The sequence below is a fragment of the Thamnophis sirtalis genome, unplaced genomic scaffold, assembly GCF_051295495.1.
Source record: "Thamnophis sirtalis isolate CommonGarterSnake01/CBP01778 unplaced genomic scaffold, rThaSir2_p1.2 scaffold_4, whole genome shotgun sequence".
In the NCBI taxonomy this organism is placed as follows: Eukaryota; Metazoa; Chordata; class Lepidosauria; order Squamata; family Natricidae; genus Thamnophis; species Thamnophis sirtalis.
The window spans coordinates 110,352,303-110,368,669 of NW_028261384.1; the positions used below are offsets into that span (position 1 = coordinate 110,352,303).

General features: G+C 39.4%; 1 protein-coding gene across 1 annotated transcript; it reads left to right on the forward strand.

Moving 5' to 3' along the window:
• The first annotated feature begins 8,169 nt into the window (after positions 1–8,169).
• Positions 8,170–9,084, forward strand: LOC148046164 (olfactory receptor 14J1-like). The gene has a single exon (XM_087711913.1). The coding sequence runs from the start codon at positions 8,170–8,172 to the stop codon at positions 9,082–9,084; it is 915 nt and encodes a 304-aa protein (XP_087568039.1).
• The last annotated feature ends 7,283 nt before the right edge of the window (positions 9,085–16,367 follow it).

Consider the following 16,367-nt stretch of genomic DNA (forward strand, 5'->3'; position numbering starts at 1 on the left):
TTTTAAAATAATGAACTTTCATATGCCTTGGAAATAATTAATCAGAGCTGTTTTTCATTCAGTTCTCCTTGGAAAAGTTTGAAGAGCACCTTAAATCTTTCACTGAAGATGACATCATATCTTCAATTTCTAAATTGATATAAAAATAATGTTAGTTGATTTGACTACTCCATAAAATGTCCCTGCTGTTTCTTTCACATTCACTCTTCTTAAATGTAATTTCAATCTTGCGTAGCAGTTTGCCTTTTTATTCTGATTTTATTGGAACTACAATTGAAAGGCAAAGGAAGTATGTAATAAGTATTGAATACAAAAAAGAAAAAAGAACAGATTGTTTGATAGAAAACAAGTTAATCACTATTTTTATTCATGTGTATTTTTCCCATTTTTTCTTTATGTATCCATCAGTGAGATTTTCTTCTGTGGAGACAGTAAATATTTTTATCAAAAATAGCTCTTGCCTTTCTCCCCAAAGATTTTCTTTCAAGACAGTTTCCATTGGCAGTCTCAGAAGATTGCCATGGATTGAACTATTTTAATACTCCCTGGGATCACCTTATTTTAACTGAAGAATTATACAGGAAAATCAATGTCCCGATCTTGTGATTAATAGATTTAGAAGGTAGAAAATTTATTTTAAGTATATTTTTATTTATATTTTGTTCTAGCATGAGATTGATCTGCCATGTTATTCCATCATGTCTCAAAGGTGCTTTTTCAAGAGGCAACTGGACTTTCTTATTTTCTTTGAAGACATTTTGCTCCTCATCCTGCCCAATCTTGTTCAACTGAACAAACTTCCTGGATGAAGAAAAAACAGAAAGTCCAGTTGCTTCTTGAAAAAGCACCTTTCTGACAACCATGACCAGCTTTACTGAGAATCTCTATTGACAGTTATTTCATCATATATTCTTCTATTTATATTGTGAAGTGGAAGATTTAATATTTTATTTTTATTTAATAAAAAGACAATGTTTATTTCCACTTTATCATAAATGCCAGAAGGTTTTAGAAACATAAAAGCAACTGTTCTACATAACTTCTATACATTCAAGAACCTATTTCTCACAATGGAATTTCTAGAGAGATATAAAAATTTAATTTGAATGAATCATAAAAATTCATTAAAAAACACAGTACAAAAGAGATGCTATAGTATAAAGGATTTGTAAAATATATGCATTAAGATGCATATATAAATTTAGATAAAGAGAGAGAGAGAGAGAGAGAGAGAGAGGGAGGGAGGGAGGGAGGGAGGGAGGGAGGTAGGTAGGTAGGTAGGTAAGTAGGAACGTAGGTAGGTAGGTAGGTAGATGGATAGGTAGATAGGTAGATAGGTAGATAGAAGTAGATACATGATATAGACATACATACATACATACATACATACATACATACATACATACATACATACATACATACCAGTGACGTGCGGTGAGGGTTATGCCTGGTGAGGCTCAGCTGGGCATCCTTTTGCGAAGCAGGGCAGCGTTCAGCCTCGGTGGTGGTGGGGGAATTTGCATCGCGGGAGCCGCCAAGCGCCTGGGTCTGCAGCAAAGGCGCTTTGCGGCTCCCACGATACAAAGTGCCCCGCCACCCACCCACTGACCCAGCCTGCGGCCGCTGCTTCTCCAAGCTCCGCCGCTGGAAGTCTTGGATCGCCTCTGGGGGGAAGCTGAGTGAGAAGCGGAGCGAAGCTTATCCGTGGCCTCCTGGCACCACCAGAGCCTGGAGAAGCAGGCCGGGTCAGCGGGCGGCAGCATCGGGGATGGTGGGGCACTTACTTTGCATCGCGGGAGCCGCCAAGCACCCAGGTCTGCAGCAAAGAGGCAGCCTCCTCCTTCTCACCCACTCCTCTCTCCTCTGAAGCACGCCCCGCCCAACGTAAGCGTGCTCAAGAAGACACGATTGGCTGCTTCCAAATCAGGAGGCAGTAGAATTAGTGCCTCTTTTCCATCTGAACTTCTTTGCCTTTTAACTCTTTATTAACTTTTAGAAGGCGAAAAATTCCTTATGGAAAAGAGGCCCCGAGTTCTCTCGCCTCCTGCTTTGGTTAACACTAAGCAGACACCAAGCCACTGTGACCTGGAATCTGGTAGCAACTATCTTGGCTTTAATTATTTAAAAAAAAAATTTAAATTTCTTTTCTTTTCCTGAGGAGAGTGCTGAGGCTCCGCCTCCCTTGCCTCTAGTGACTGCACATCCCTCATACATACATACATACATACATACATACATACATACATACATACATACATACATACATATATAAAATCACAACCCCTGGTATGCCCAAATATGGGAGGAAGGTCACACTTCCACTCTCTGTCTTCGGCTCATCACAAGAGACCATCCAGACAGAAACCCAATATTTTTTTACTGTTGCCTTTTTGTTACATTTGTTATATTTATGCTGATAAATAAATAAAGGGAGACTAGTATAGATCTATTTCAAGCTATCGAACCTGTGCTCTATTGCCTCTTAGGCAGATGTGTTAACCATTGAGCTACAGAGCTCGACTCCTTATCAGCCAGCCAGGGTGAGAGGTATATATTTAAAGTCACAACCCCTGGTATGCCCAAATATGGGAGGAATGTCACACTTCCACTCTCTGTCTTCGGCTCATCACAAGAGACCATCCAGACAGAAACCCAATATTTTTTACTGTTGCCTTTTTGTTACAGAGCACAGGTTCGATTCCCAAGACAGAGCCGAAGACAGAGAGTGGAAGTGTGACCTTCCTCCCATATTTGGGCATACCAGGGGTTGTGTCTTTAAATATATACCTCTCACCCTGGCTGGCTGATAAGGAGTCGAGCTCTGTAGCTCAATGGTTAACACATCTGCCTAAGAGGCAATAGAGCACAGGTTCGATTCCCAACATGGGTATGGCTAGCTGATGAGAGCTAAATAGCTTGAAATAGATCTATACTAGTCTCCCTTTATTTATTTATCAGCATAAATATAACACACACACACACACACACACACACACACACACACACACACACACACACATATATATATATATATATATGGAATATGTAGCACTCCTTTAAACAAAAAGCATAACTAATTTCGTTATATTATTATTATCTTTCTATCACAATATTTAATGCTGGATATTTCTGTAAAATCATAATAGATTTTAATTAAACAATTTTAAGTATTTCACCTGGGTGAATAGATGTTGTACACTAATTAACCATAGTTACACACTAACTATGTAAAATCATTTAGTTCCAACAATTTTACAAGCAGAAAAACTTAACTTCTGAATCAAAATAATCTTCCTTGGTTAATTCATGTGCATATTACCTATTCAGCCACTGAAGTTCAGGCATACTCCACAAAGGACAGGAAACCAAGACTATATATTAAAATATGCATAACTAAGAATACCTCTGTAAGACGTGGGGGGAAAAAATAAAGACTCAGCTTCCAGAATGCCATTTTGAATTCCTTGTTCCTCAAGCTATAAATCAGTGGATTCATGACTGTTGGTATCATACAGTAAAACAAGGAAATCAAAATATCTGATGTTGATGGAGAACTGGATGTAGGCTGTGGCTTGCAGATGGCTACATAACAATCATAGGCCATTACACCCAGGAGAAAGAAATGAGATATGAACAATTAAAAAAGGAAAAAAAAACTTAGAAGAGTCACCCAGAGTAAGAAATGGCTTCAGTGTTCATCAAGGAATTTAGCATGGACCTGGGTACTGTGACAGAGATGGAGCCAAGATCTTACAAGGAAAGATTGACTAGAAAAAATATATATGGGTGAATTCAGCTGATGACTATAAACAATGACAGTGATGATAATGAGATTTTCAATTGGGGCTACCAAATAAATTATAAAAAAAACAAGAACGTGGACTATTCGTACTTCTTCAGTATCAGGGAAGCCATGCAGAAGGAATTCATTGATTCTTGACTTATTTTCCATTCTTCCTTTAGATTTCAAAGTTGTAACAGAAGGTAAAATCTTGCATCTTTGTACCTGTGGCAGAATTCATGATTGAGTGAAATGTTTGTCAAATACTTTTATTTGCACAAGATAAAAACAGAGGATTATTTATGGGATGTTTCTAATTGTCCTCAGAGAGCCCATTTCTCTTGAGCCTAGTTTACTTTAGCATCCCTAAAATACTTAAAATAGCTCTAAATACTTCAGAGTTGCATTTAAAGAACTGTAGAAGAAACTTTGAAAATAGCAAATAGCAGTTTGCAAATGATAATAGAAAATATCTAAAAACAAATTTCAAATAATATTCCAGAAAAAAACTGTGGGGTTTTGGATTATCTTAAAAAACCTAAGCAGTTTTTAGTAATGTCACTACATGTTACCTCTGCTACATAAGCAAATTTATTTTTTATATCTTATAACATATTTATAGTTCTGGTTGCTTATGTTTATTTCAAGGTTGTAGAGCAGTAGAGAGGAGGAGGGGGAAGAGGAGGAGGAGGAATTTGGCAATGAATAATCAATTTTTAGATATATATTTTAAAAAGTTCATTTTGTGCAACTTAGTGTATTTGGATGATAAGCATTTTTCACAGGCATGTTCTATGGGAAATTATTAAAACATTTTTTCTCTTTACACTGAATAGATACAGATACTTGACTAAACAAACATTTCCTGGTTCCTAAATTGGTCCTCTAATTTCATAAATAGATTTTTATATTAAATGAACATGGCAGATGTCTGAAGTAATTTTAAATTATATCTATTCATTCAAATATACATATATATTTATCATTTTACTATCTTCAATGCTAAATTTCTATCAGCAAAGGTGCTGTCTTGTCAAAAATTAAATAAGAAATAGAACATTTCCTTTGTTCATGTCCATGTTTATACTTATATCTTTTATCTTGTACATGTTTGACAAAACAAATAAAATAAAATAAAATGGGAAATTGTTTTCTGAATTATTTTTAGTTGCTCTTATGTTTTCATTTGCATTGCCTGCTGCCAACACAAAGCAGCATCTGCAATGAATTGGAACAGAGTCATCTGCAGGATCCAAAATGTTCATTATAGTGATGAGAGTAACATCACACTATTGTGACATACGTTCCATAACTTTTATGTATGTGTATAATATTTCTATCCACAAAAAAGGGGATGGACTGGTATCAAAACAGGTTGTTTCTTGTCATTTCCCACCCCTGTTCCCAAGATGCCTCTGAACTGGACATGGTATTTTAGTAATTCACAATATATTAATTTTATATCCCACCTCAGGAGTGTAATTGTAGAGTTTATGAACTCTTGTTTCTGATTACATATGTTGTTCATTTCAATATCCTTCATTTAATGAATACAGAATTTTTCACAATTAGTGAATGAGCGATCAAAAGTCAAGTATTCAAGCCAGAAATGTATTAATTATGAAACAATAATGCATAGCAAAAAGAAATAGCAATAGCAGTTAGACATATACCGCTTCATAGGGCTTTCAGCCCTCTCTAAGCGGTTTACAAAGTCAGCATATTGCCCCCAACAACAATCCGGGTCCTCATTTTACCCACCTCAGAAGGATGGAAGGCTGAGTCAACCCTGAGCCGGTGAGATTTGAACAGCCGAACTGCAGAACTGCAGTCAGCTGAAGTAGCCTGCAGTGCTGCATTTAACCACTGCACCACCTCGGCTCTTATAGAAATAGAAATAGAAATGTCCAAAATGAACACAAGGGAACTAGGAAACAGGTTAATAATCACAGTAGCAGCTCAGTGCTAGTAATTCTTAAAATATTTTTTTTAAAAAATGGGACTGCTTTACATTATTTTCTTCAAAACCATATAAAATATAATCAAGCAACATATTTCTGTATGTATGTGTGTGTGTGTGAAGCATAATGTATTTCTTTCTACATTTTAAAATTTTAAGTACTTTTGGTCCAGTGGTGGGTTTCAAAGTTTTTTAGAACCTATTCTTTGGGTGTGGCCTATTTTTTAGGAGTGGCTTGGTGGTCATGTGACTTGGTGAGGAGTGGCTTGGTGGTCATGTGACTGGGTGGGGAGTGACTTGGTGATCATGTGACTGAGTGGGAGTGGCTTGGCAGTTATATAATTGGGTGCGAGTAGCTTGGCAATCATGTGACTGGGTCGGAATGGCCAAGTCAATGTCACTGAATTCTTTGCCCCAAAGAATGACCTACAAAAAGAAGATATAAAAAAGTAAATGTATTATTTTGTGCACTTACTACTTAAATAAGAATAAAATAAATGCACAAAACAATTAAATAACTACTTACAGAGGAATTCTGGCTGTCCTTGCTGGTCTTCAACATTATTGACCACCACATACTCACTTCCAGCCCCGCTGCCTCTTCCCTCTTCCTGCATTCACTCAGATGTTTTTTTAAAATTCACAGCCTGTGCACAGCACACACTCTTTCAGCCGCTCTGCCTCTTCCCTCTTCCTGGATTCACTCAGACATTTTTTAAAACCCACAGCCTGTGCACACGCACACACTCTTCTAGCAGCCCCTCTGCTTCTTCCCTCTTCACCAAGATGCTCTTCCCACCCCAACCATTCACCTTTTCTTTCTTCATCTGGTTCTTCTTTTGAGAACTTTTTGTCAACATGGTGAGGATGAGCGGAGCAAGTGAAAGAGTGAATGAGGGAAGGGAGCGTTCTGGTATGGGGCCTCCTGACCAATGGGTACAGGAAGGAATGTTAAATTTCAGCATACAGTATGCCTGTACCCGTCCGTACTGGTTGAAACCCACCCCTGTTTTAGTCCCTTACAAACCTGATGATTGAGGAAAGCTTGGTGTTTGGTTTTACTTTACCTTTCAGCTTATACAGATCCAATTGTTTGGCAATTGTAATTAACAGGTGCATCACCCACAAAATAAACTTTTCTCTCTGTGCTCTCATCACTGGTTTGCATTAATTTTCAGAATGAATCCCACAGGAATAAAGTTTTTAGTCTCTGCTGGGAACAAATTCTAATGAACATTACACTTTTATTTATAATAATATGTGTCCATGGTTGTCACAAGTGCAGAAAAGCCTTTTGATTGTCTGAAGGAGAAAAAGAGAGGAAAGGATGACATGTAGCATATATGGCTTCATTAATGAGCAGAAGAACAGGTTGATTTGAAGGGACCGAAAGTTAGAGAAGAAATTGGAAATGAAATATTTGAAGAGAAAAAGTAAGATTTATGTTTTCATAATTTTACTGATATACTGGATATTGTTCTTAAAGCAGAATTAAAGTTAGATACTCAGTTGTTTATAAAATATTTAAATAATATATTTATATACCATTAACACCTAATATATTTCTGTAGAGTATTTCTGTAAAGTATTTCATTATCTCTGTTGAGCCCTTGTAATATATCTAATCTACACAGATATATCATGCCAAATAAATGCCACCAAGCAAATAACATCTCCTGTTCAATGCCTGTAAAATAAAGGTGTATCTATGCTGGACACTCTGAATAATTTTGAATAGAGAAGAATATTGTGGAATGTCATAATAGATTATAGTATAATACAATTAAGTAACAAGATTTTTATCTTCAATTAATCTCAATGTTATTCCCTTTCCACAAATTAATCAAGAGCACAACTTAAATAGCAAAGAAAAACAAAAATAAGGCCTAAAGTACATTCAAAAACAGAGAGAAAATTTATGGTTATGTACACATATACATTCTAGCATTTGCATTTTGATAGGCAAGCATCTAGGTACCTATGTAAACATATGCAGAGCTTCACAATGATAATTCTTGTTGCTTTAACATTTTCTGATATTCTTATATATATTTAATTCAGTTCATTTCTTTCCCTCATTCTCTCTTTTCAGAATGAAAAATGATCCATCTACTGTACAATATTTAAGTAAATTCTCCTCTACAGATTGTGTTTGGCCAAGGAGATGACAGATTCTAGCATTTTCAGCATTTTCTTCTTAACAACATGTACTTTCTGATTTAGAAAATATTGCTGATTATTCTATTAATTATTTGCTGAGATATTCTTCAATAACATATTTATCTTATATTTTTCAAGTCTCTCTCACATCACCAGAAGTGTTCATATTCAAATGCAAATGTTATTTTATAAAAGATTGTGGTTTTAATATTTATCTTTTTGTTTTCTTGCAGCAGATATATTCCCTCTTGATAATTAATTTTAAGAAATGGCAAATCAATCATTCATCTCTGAATTTCTGCTTCTTGAATTCTCAGCAATCAGAGAACTGAGAATTGCACATTTTTGCTTATTTCTGACTTTATATGTAGCAACCCTAACAGGGAATCTTCTTATCATCTCTGCTGTAGTTTTTGATTACCATCTCCACACACCCATGTACTTCTTTCTAATGATTTTGGCCATCCAGGATGTTGCTTCTGTCTCAGTTCTTTTCCCTAATATCATGATCAATTACGTGCTGAACAACAGATACATGTCTTATTCTGGATGTGTTACTCAAGTCCTTTTCTTTATCTCCTTTGTGGGTTGTGATGTTGCCCTTCTTACAGTCATGGCCTATGATCGCTATGTTGCCATTTGCAAGCCTTTGCAATATGAACTGATAATGAATAGGAGAGCTTGCATACAAATGGTTGGAAGTGTGTGGATTGCTGGTTTCGTCTATGGTGGGTTACATACTGGGGGCACTTTTGCATCACCATTCTGTTCCAATGTTGTCAATCAGTTCTTCTGTGAAATCCCCCAGTTACTGAAGCTTGCTTGCTCTGATTTATTCCTAGCTGAAATTGGAACTCTAATTTTTAGTACTCTAGCTGGAGTTGTCATCCTTATTTTCATTGTTGTTACCTACATACAGATCTTCTCTGCTGTCCTGAGAATTCCTTCTGTTCAAGGGAGAAAAAAAGCATTGTCTACCTGTCTACCCCATGTCACTGTTTTCTCTGTATTTGTAACTATTGTGTGTTTTGCTTATCTTAGATCCCCACCTCAGAAACCTTCTCACCTGGATTTGGCAATAACTATAATGTATTCCATTATTCCACCCATGCTAAATCCATTAATCTACAGCTTGAGAAATAAAGAAATAAAAAAAGCTCTATCAAAGCTGTTACATTTTTGAGATTCTTCTAAGAATATCTTGTTCAATTAGGTACAGCTATGAATCTATGATTGTGTAGCCATTATATTAGGGAACTGATATAAAATGTTAATTTCAGCAATAATTGCCAGAAACATATTAAAAAAACATGCATAAAACTTTCTTAAATCTTATTAATAACTGGAGTGGGGTGCACGCTGGAAATAAACATCTCTTCAAATGTATAGCTATATGAAAATGTGCATATGTGTAGGCATAGCTATAACTATATCATCTATATCTGTCTGTCTGTCTGTCTGTCTGTCTGTCCGTCCGTCCATCCATCCATCCATCCATCCATCCATCCATCCATCCATCCATCCATCCATCCATCCATCTATCTATCTATCTATCTATCTATCTATCTATCTATCTATCTATCTATCTATCTATCTAAATTTATATATGTATCTTAAAGATATATTTTACAAAGTCCTTTATAATATATCTACATCTACTTCAACATCTACATCTATATGTCTATCTATCTGTGTTCATACACATACTCTTCAGATTGTTCCCCAATGGGATACACATTTTGAGAAGAAATATCTTAATGTAACCCTTGCTAGAGCTAAAATATTGCTTATAAAATATGATCTATTCAGCTATTATAACCTGATAAATAAACCTATTCTTTGTTAAATCAATAAAAGTGATGTAAGACCTTTTATTGATTTAATAAACTGTAGGTTTATTTATCAGGTTATAATAGCCGAATATCTATTGGACAATGTGAGCTCTTTGACAAAGATGTTTTGCTGCATTTCTTTGTTTTTTTCTATCTATCTATAGTTATCTATCATTCTATCATCTCTTTCATAGCTATCTATCTGTTTGTCTGTCTGTCTGTCTGTCTGTCTGTCTGTCTCTGCCTGCCTGCCTGCCTGCCTGCCTGCCTGCCTGCCTGCCTGCCTGCCTGCCTGCCTGCCTGCCTGCCTGCCTACCTACCTACCTACCTACCTACCTACCATCTATATTATCTACCTACTTGTTTGGATTGTTTCATGAAAACCTTTTTTATTTTAACTTTTAAAATAACATGATCTTTATATAGAAAACCAAAGGGATGTAGTGATCTGTGATAAACCTCTAACTGAGTATTTAACTTTGGTTGGAAGCATTGGAAAAAATAAGTTTATTACATTGATTTTTTTTTCTTGATTAAAATCGTGGAATGAATTTAGAAGGGAATAAATAAATATGTTTTACACAAAAGACTGAATATTTCTGTTACATAGTTGTCTCTTCATATATACATCCATACTGTTCTTGAATATGAAAATCTCTGCAAATGTGGGAAATTAAACAAAGTAATGTTTATGTTTATCAATTTTAAACATGTTCACACATACACACACAAATAGAGAGTGAGAGAGAGGGGGAGGAGGGAAGGGAAACTCTGTAGCAAGGGGGAGATCAAATAGATTCCTAACCAATGTAGTTGACAACTTTGTCATCCAAAAGGTAGAGAAGGGAACTAGAGGAAAAGCTATTCTGGACCCAACACCCAGTCGGTGTTAGTGGGGGGGCAGAGATCGTCCCCTAGGCCCCTAACATATGGGGTGCCTCAGGGCTCGGTCTTATCCCCCCTACTATTCAACATCTACATGAAACCGCTGGGAGAGATCATCCGCAGGCACGGGATCAGATACCATCAATATGCGGACGATACCCAGTTGTATCTGTCCGCCCCGTGCCAACTCAATGAAGCGGCAGACGTGATGAACCGAGGCCTTGAGGCCGTTATGGACTGGATGAGGGTTAACAAGCTTGTGCTCAACCCAGAAAAGACCGAGTGGCTGTTGTGTTTCCCTCCCAAAGATTCGACCAATATTCCATCACTCAGGCTGGGGGGTCAAATTTTATACCCCTCAGAGAGGGTTCGCAACTTGGGAGTCCTCCTGGATCCACAGCTATCGTTTGACCACCACCTGACGGCTGTGACCAGGGGGGCATTCGCCCAGGTTCGCCTGGTGCGCCAGTTGCGACCCTACCTGAATCGGGAGGCACTCACAACAGTCACTCGGGCCCTTGTGACCTCTAGGCTGGAATACTGCAATGTGCTCTACATGGGGCTGCCCTTGAAGAGCATCCGGCGACTTCAGCTAGTACAGAACGCGGCCGCGCGAGTGATTGTGAGTGCACCTCGGTTCACCCACATAACACCTATCCTCCGCGAGCTGCGCTGGCTACCTGTCGATCTCCGGATGCGCTTCAAGATGCTATTAGTCACTCGTAAAGCCCTGCATGGTAGTGGATCTGGATACTTGAGAGACCGCCTCCTGCCAATTACCTCCCTGCGACCAATTAGATCTCACAGATTGGGCCTCCTCCGTATTCCATCGGCCAGCCAGTGCCGGCTGGCAACTACAAGGAGGAGGGCCTTCTCAGTAGTAGCCCCGACCCTTTGGAACGAACTCCCCGTGGAGATTCGTACCCTCACCACCGTCCAGGCCTTCCGCACAGCCCTTAAGAACTGGCTAGCCCGTCAGGCCTGGGGACAAGGATAGTTGCCCCTCCCGAATGATGAATGTATGTTGCTTATTACTTTTATTATATGTGTCTATGTCACTGTTTGTACTTCCCCTCCCTGATTTTATGTGAGACGCCCTGAGTCCCCTCAGGGAAAAGGGCGGCCTACAAATGTTAATAAACATTACAAACATTACAATTCTCATTAATAGAGAGGAAGTGATAGAGGGTGTTGAAGTTTCTGGAATCTTGGGCAAGAACGACCACATCTTATTGGAATTCAGTGTATCAAAAACACAAGCAACAGAATATAATCCAACCAGTGTCTTAAACTTTAAAGGGGCAGATTTGAACAAATTCAAAGAAAGCATAAGAAAAATTCATTGGATAAAAATCCTAAAGAGGAAAAGAAGCATAGTAAACTCTGAAAAAATATGATCATAAAACCTCAGTCCACCATAATACTACTGAAAAAGAAAAACAAGAAATCCAAGAAGAAATCAGCATGGTTACACAACAATCTCTGAGATAAACTGAAAGACAAACAGGATGAGTACAAAAAAATGGAAAGAGGGACATGTAACTAAGGCAGATTATTAGCAGATAGCTTGAAAATGAAAATATGAAGTTCAGGAAAGCTGAGGCTCAGAATGAACAAAGAATTGAAGGAAAAGTAAAAAATTAATCAAAAAGTGTATTTCAACATGTAAATAACAAGAAAAAAATAAGGAAACAGTCAGTCCTCTAAAGAGGGAAGATGGCAAAGAAGTAAAAGACAGTAAAGAGAAAGCAGAACTGCTTAATTCGTTCTTTACATCAGTTTCCATGCAGAAAGAAACTATAGTCCAACCTATCAAAAACATAACTGTAAAAGACAGACTAGAAATAAAAATTAAAATAAACAAACAAATGGTAAAAGAATACCTGTATGGTCTTAATGAATATAAATCATTGGGACCTGACAAACCACATCTATTCTAAAGGATATTGCAGATCTCAGAATCATTGTATTATATCTTTCAAAAATCCTGGAGCACCAGTGAACAACCAGAGGATTGGAAAATAGCTGATGTAGTTCCTAGCATCTTCAAAAAAAACATGTGTCTAACATCAATACCTGGAAAAATACAGGTAAAGATTTTTTTTTTATGTAGCAGGAGGGAGGAGTGAATAAAAAGAGGGTTTGGGAGGAAGGGGAGGAGAAAGAGGGATTGCCAGAGAAGGAAAGAGGGGCTTGGCTGGGGGAAAGAAGGAATAAAAGGAAAGGGGAGAAAAGGAGCTGGAAGCAGGGAGAGAGGTGAGACCAAGGGAAATAAGGGAATAGGATATAGCAGAGGCTTCAGTAGACCAAGCCTGAGAGAGAGAAACGTTTGAGTGAAAGGAGGTAAGCAGAGGAAACAGCAAAGGCAGAGGTTGTGGAAGGAGAACCCAGCAGGCAGTTCAAGAGAGAGTGAAGATAGAGAAACAGGAATAAACTCCAATCAGCCATCTGAATACCACCCCATCCATGACCTGACTGCTGAGAGGAAGCTGACCACAATCCTATCACATGGCCCTTGCAAGTAGAAGTGTGTCAGAGAGGGACCAAGGGCTGGGTACAAAAAAATTGCATACTTTTTACTGCCAAATCCAGAGGCTCCTGGGCTGTGAGGACTCACATGCCTCACAACAGGCAGAACTAGAAAATGTGCTTCCAACCCCAGAGACATTTGGGTGCAAGAAGCCTCAATGACTCATTCATCTCAGCTGGACCCAAATAACAGAGACTGAAGTGATACAACACCTTAGAAGACTGACATATGATGCTCTGGGCCACAGCACAGATGAGGCAGTACTCACTGCTAGATGAAATCCTAATCCATCCTCTAACACTCCAGACTCTTGGTAACTACTTTACACTCTTTGGAGGACCAAAGAGTTTTGGGTGGGGAGAGCATGTAGCAAGGTATAGGAGTGAATAAAAGGAGGGTTTGGGAGGAAGAGAAGGAGACAGAAGGAGCACAAGAGGAAGAAAGAGGGGCTGGGGGGAAGAAGTAATAAAAGGAAATGAAGAAAAGAAGCAAGAAGCAGGGAGAGAAGAGGTGGGACCAAGGGAAATAAGGGAATAGGATAGCAGAGGCTTCTTTGGCCAAGACTGAGGGAAATAAGGAAATAGGATATAGCAGAGGCTTCTGTGGGCCAAGCCTGTCATCGCAAACTTATACATGGAACATGTATAAGTTAGATACTTATCTAACTTAGAACATGTATAAGGTTAGATTCATCTAAGGTGAAACTAACACCTTAGATAAATCTGAACACAAACCCAAACTCTGGCTTAGATATGTAGATAACATTTTCATAATTTGGCCATATGGGAAAGAAAAACTGGACAACTTCCTCACACAGCTCAACATCTTACACCCCAAAATACAATTCACCATGGAAATAGAAGCTAACAACCAACTTCCCTTTGTGGATATCTTAATCTACAAAAAACCCAAAGGCTCCCTAGGATACATCATCTACCGGAAAAAAACACACAACAACCACTACCTAAATGCACAATCCCATCACCCTGCACAGATCAATTCTGTACCCAGACCCTCATCTCCAGAACCAAATGTCTAGCTGACAAAGACCACCTGAAAACTTAATTACACTCTCACAAACATATTAATCTCCAACAAAAAGAATTACAAAGAAAAACAATTACCAATCTAATCCAAAAGGAGACACTCCCCCCCCCCAAGAACTGAAACACAGAACAGGACAATGGCATCACCCTCTTCCCTTACATCAAAGGCATCACAGATAAAATCAGCAAAATTTGCCACAAACACTATATTAATAGCCTTCAACACTGATTAAAAAAAAAAAAATCCAACATCTTAAGAAACCCCAAAGACAAAATCCAGCTAGAAAATCCATGCAAAATCTGCCCTGCAACATACATGGGACAAACCAACAGGAGAATAAATGCACGCATTGCAGAACACAAGAATGAAATACCATGCAAAATCTGCCCTGCAACATACATGGGGCAAACCAACAGGAGAATAAATGCATGCATTGCAGAACACAAGAATGCAGTAAGAAAAAAAGAAAAAAACTTCCTCCCTTTTCCAGCACTTTAAAGCTACAGGACATGAAATTAATTTTGAAGAACCAGGTTAATCTCCAAAACAGAACACTTCAACAAGAAAATAATTACTTCCGGTGGCAACATAGGCATTGAAGGATGTTCCTGTGGGAACGCCAGCTCCATGATCACTTTTAAGCTGCTAGAACAGCGTAAATCAGCTGTCTAGTGGATTGAAAACTCTCCCCTTGGGAAAAGAGGGGGAAGTGAGCAGTCGGGCAAGGGTAGAGCTCCCCATAGACCCCCAGGAGCAATTCTGGGGCTCAAAGGGTAAGAGCCCCCCAGCAGCCCGACAGAGCTCCACATCCCAGGATGCTTCTCCTGTAACAGAACAAAACACCGTGACCATCCCTGCAATTAATGTTTTAATCTATACTTGAATAAGAAGTAGGCAGAGCAAAGACAGGAGTGATTATAATTGCAAGTACAAACTTTAATTCTGATGTAGTATTACTTCCTACTGTGAAGATTGAGGAGCCATGGGAGCGGTGAGTGCCTCCACCTGTTTACTGGACCCGTGTCCCTCCTGGCTGGTCTCGACCAGCAGAGAGGTGACAAGTGGCTGGCTCCAGAGGATTGTTAACACCTCTCTTCGGGAGGGATCCTTCCCGCACCCTCTAAAGCATGCGGTGGTGAGACCCCTCCTTAAGAAACCTTCCCTGGATCCAGCCATTCTTAATAACTATCATCCAGTCTCCAACCTCCCTTTTGTAGGGAAGGTTGTTGAAAAGGTGGTGGCCTTTCAACTCCGACAGACCTTGGATGAAGCAGATTATCTGGATCCCTTTCAGTCGGGTTTCAGACCTAGTTACTGCACCGAAACTGCTTTGGTCGCACTAACTGATGATCTCTGGTGGGCCAGGGATAGAGGACATTCCTCTATCCTAGTGCTTCTTGACCTCTCAGTGGCCTTCGATACCATCGACCATGGTATCCTTTGGTTAGGAGAAGGGCAAGATCTCAATTCTAGATCACGTCTCCACTGCTCCGAGAGAAACACGAGGTCGAGCATGTGACCCGCTGTATGAATCAGACCCTGAATTACCTGGGTCAAGTCAATGGCTGTCATGGAAGCCATGAACTCCTGTGCTCCATCTGAGCGTTCGCCGAGTGATGGCAGGTTGAAATCCCCCAGCACTATCAGCCTGGGGAACTCAACCGCCAGTCCAGCTACTGACTCAAGGAGCACAGGCAGGGCTGTTGTAACGCATTTGGGATGTAGGTATGTTAGAAACAGGCCCACTTGACTCCCTAGGTCCAACTTCACCAGAAGGGACTCACACCCGACAGTCTCCCGAGCAGGGATCCTACGAGGAACTAATGACTCTTGGATGATGACTGCCACTCCCCACCCCTTTCTTTGGTGTCGCAGCTGGTGGAGCACCTGAAACCCTTCTGGGCACATTTCTGTGAGGGGGACTCCTCCCTCTTGGCCCAGCCAGGTTTCAGTAATACATGCCAGGTCTGCCCCCTCATCTAATATTAGGTCCCGGATAAGGAGAGCTTTGTGAACCACAGACCTGGCATTTTGCTACAGCAGCCTGAGACCAGGGCCCTGACATCTCGTGCCACCTGGTCCTGGAGTTGAGCTATCAGGGCCGGAAGGAGGGATCACTGTGACATAGCGAACCCTCCTTCCCCGGTAATGGCTAGCCCTGTAACTCCCGTC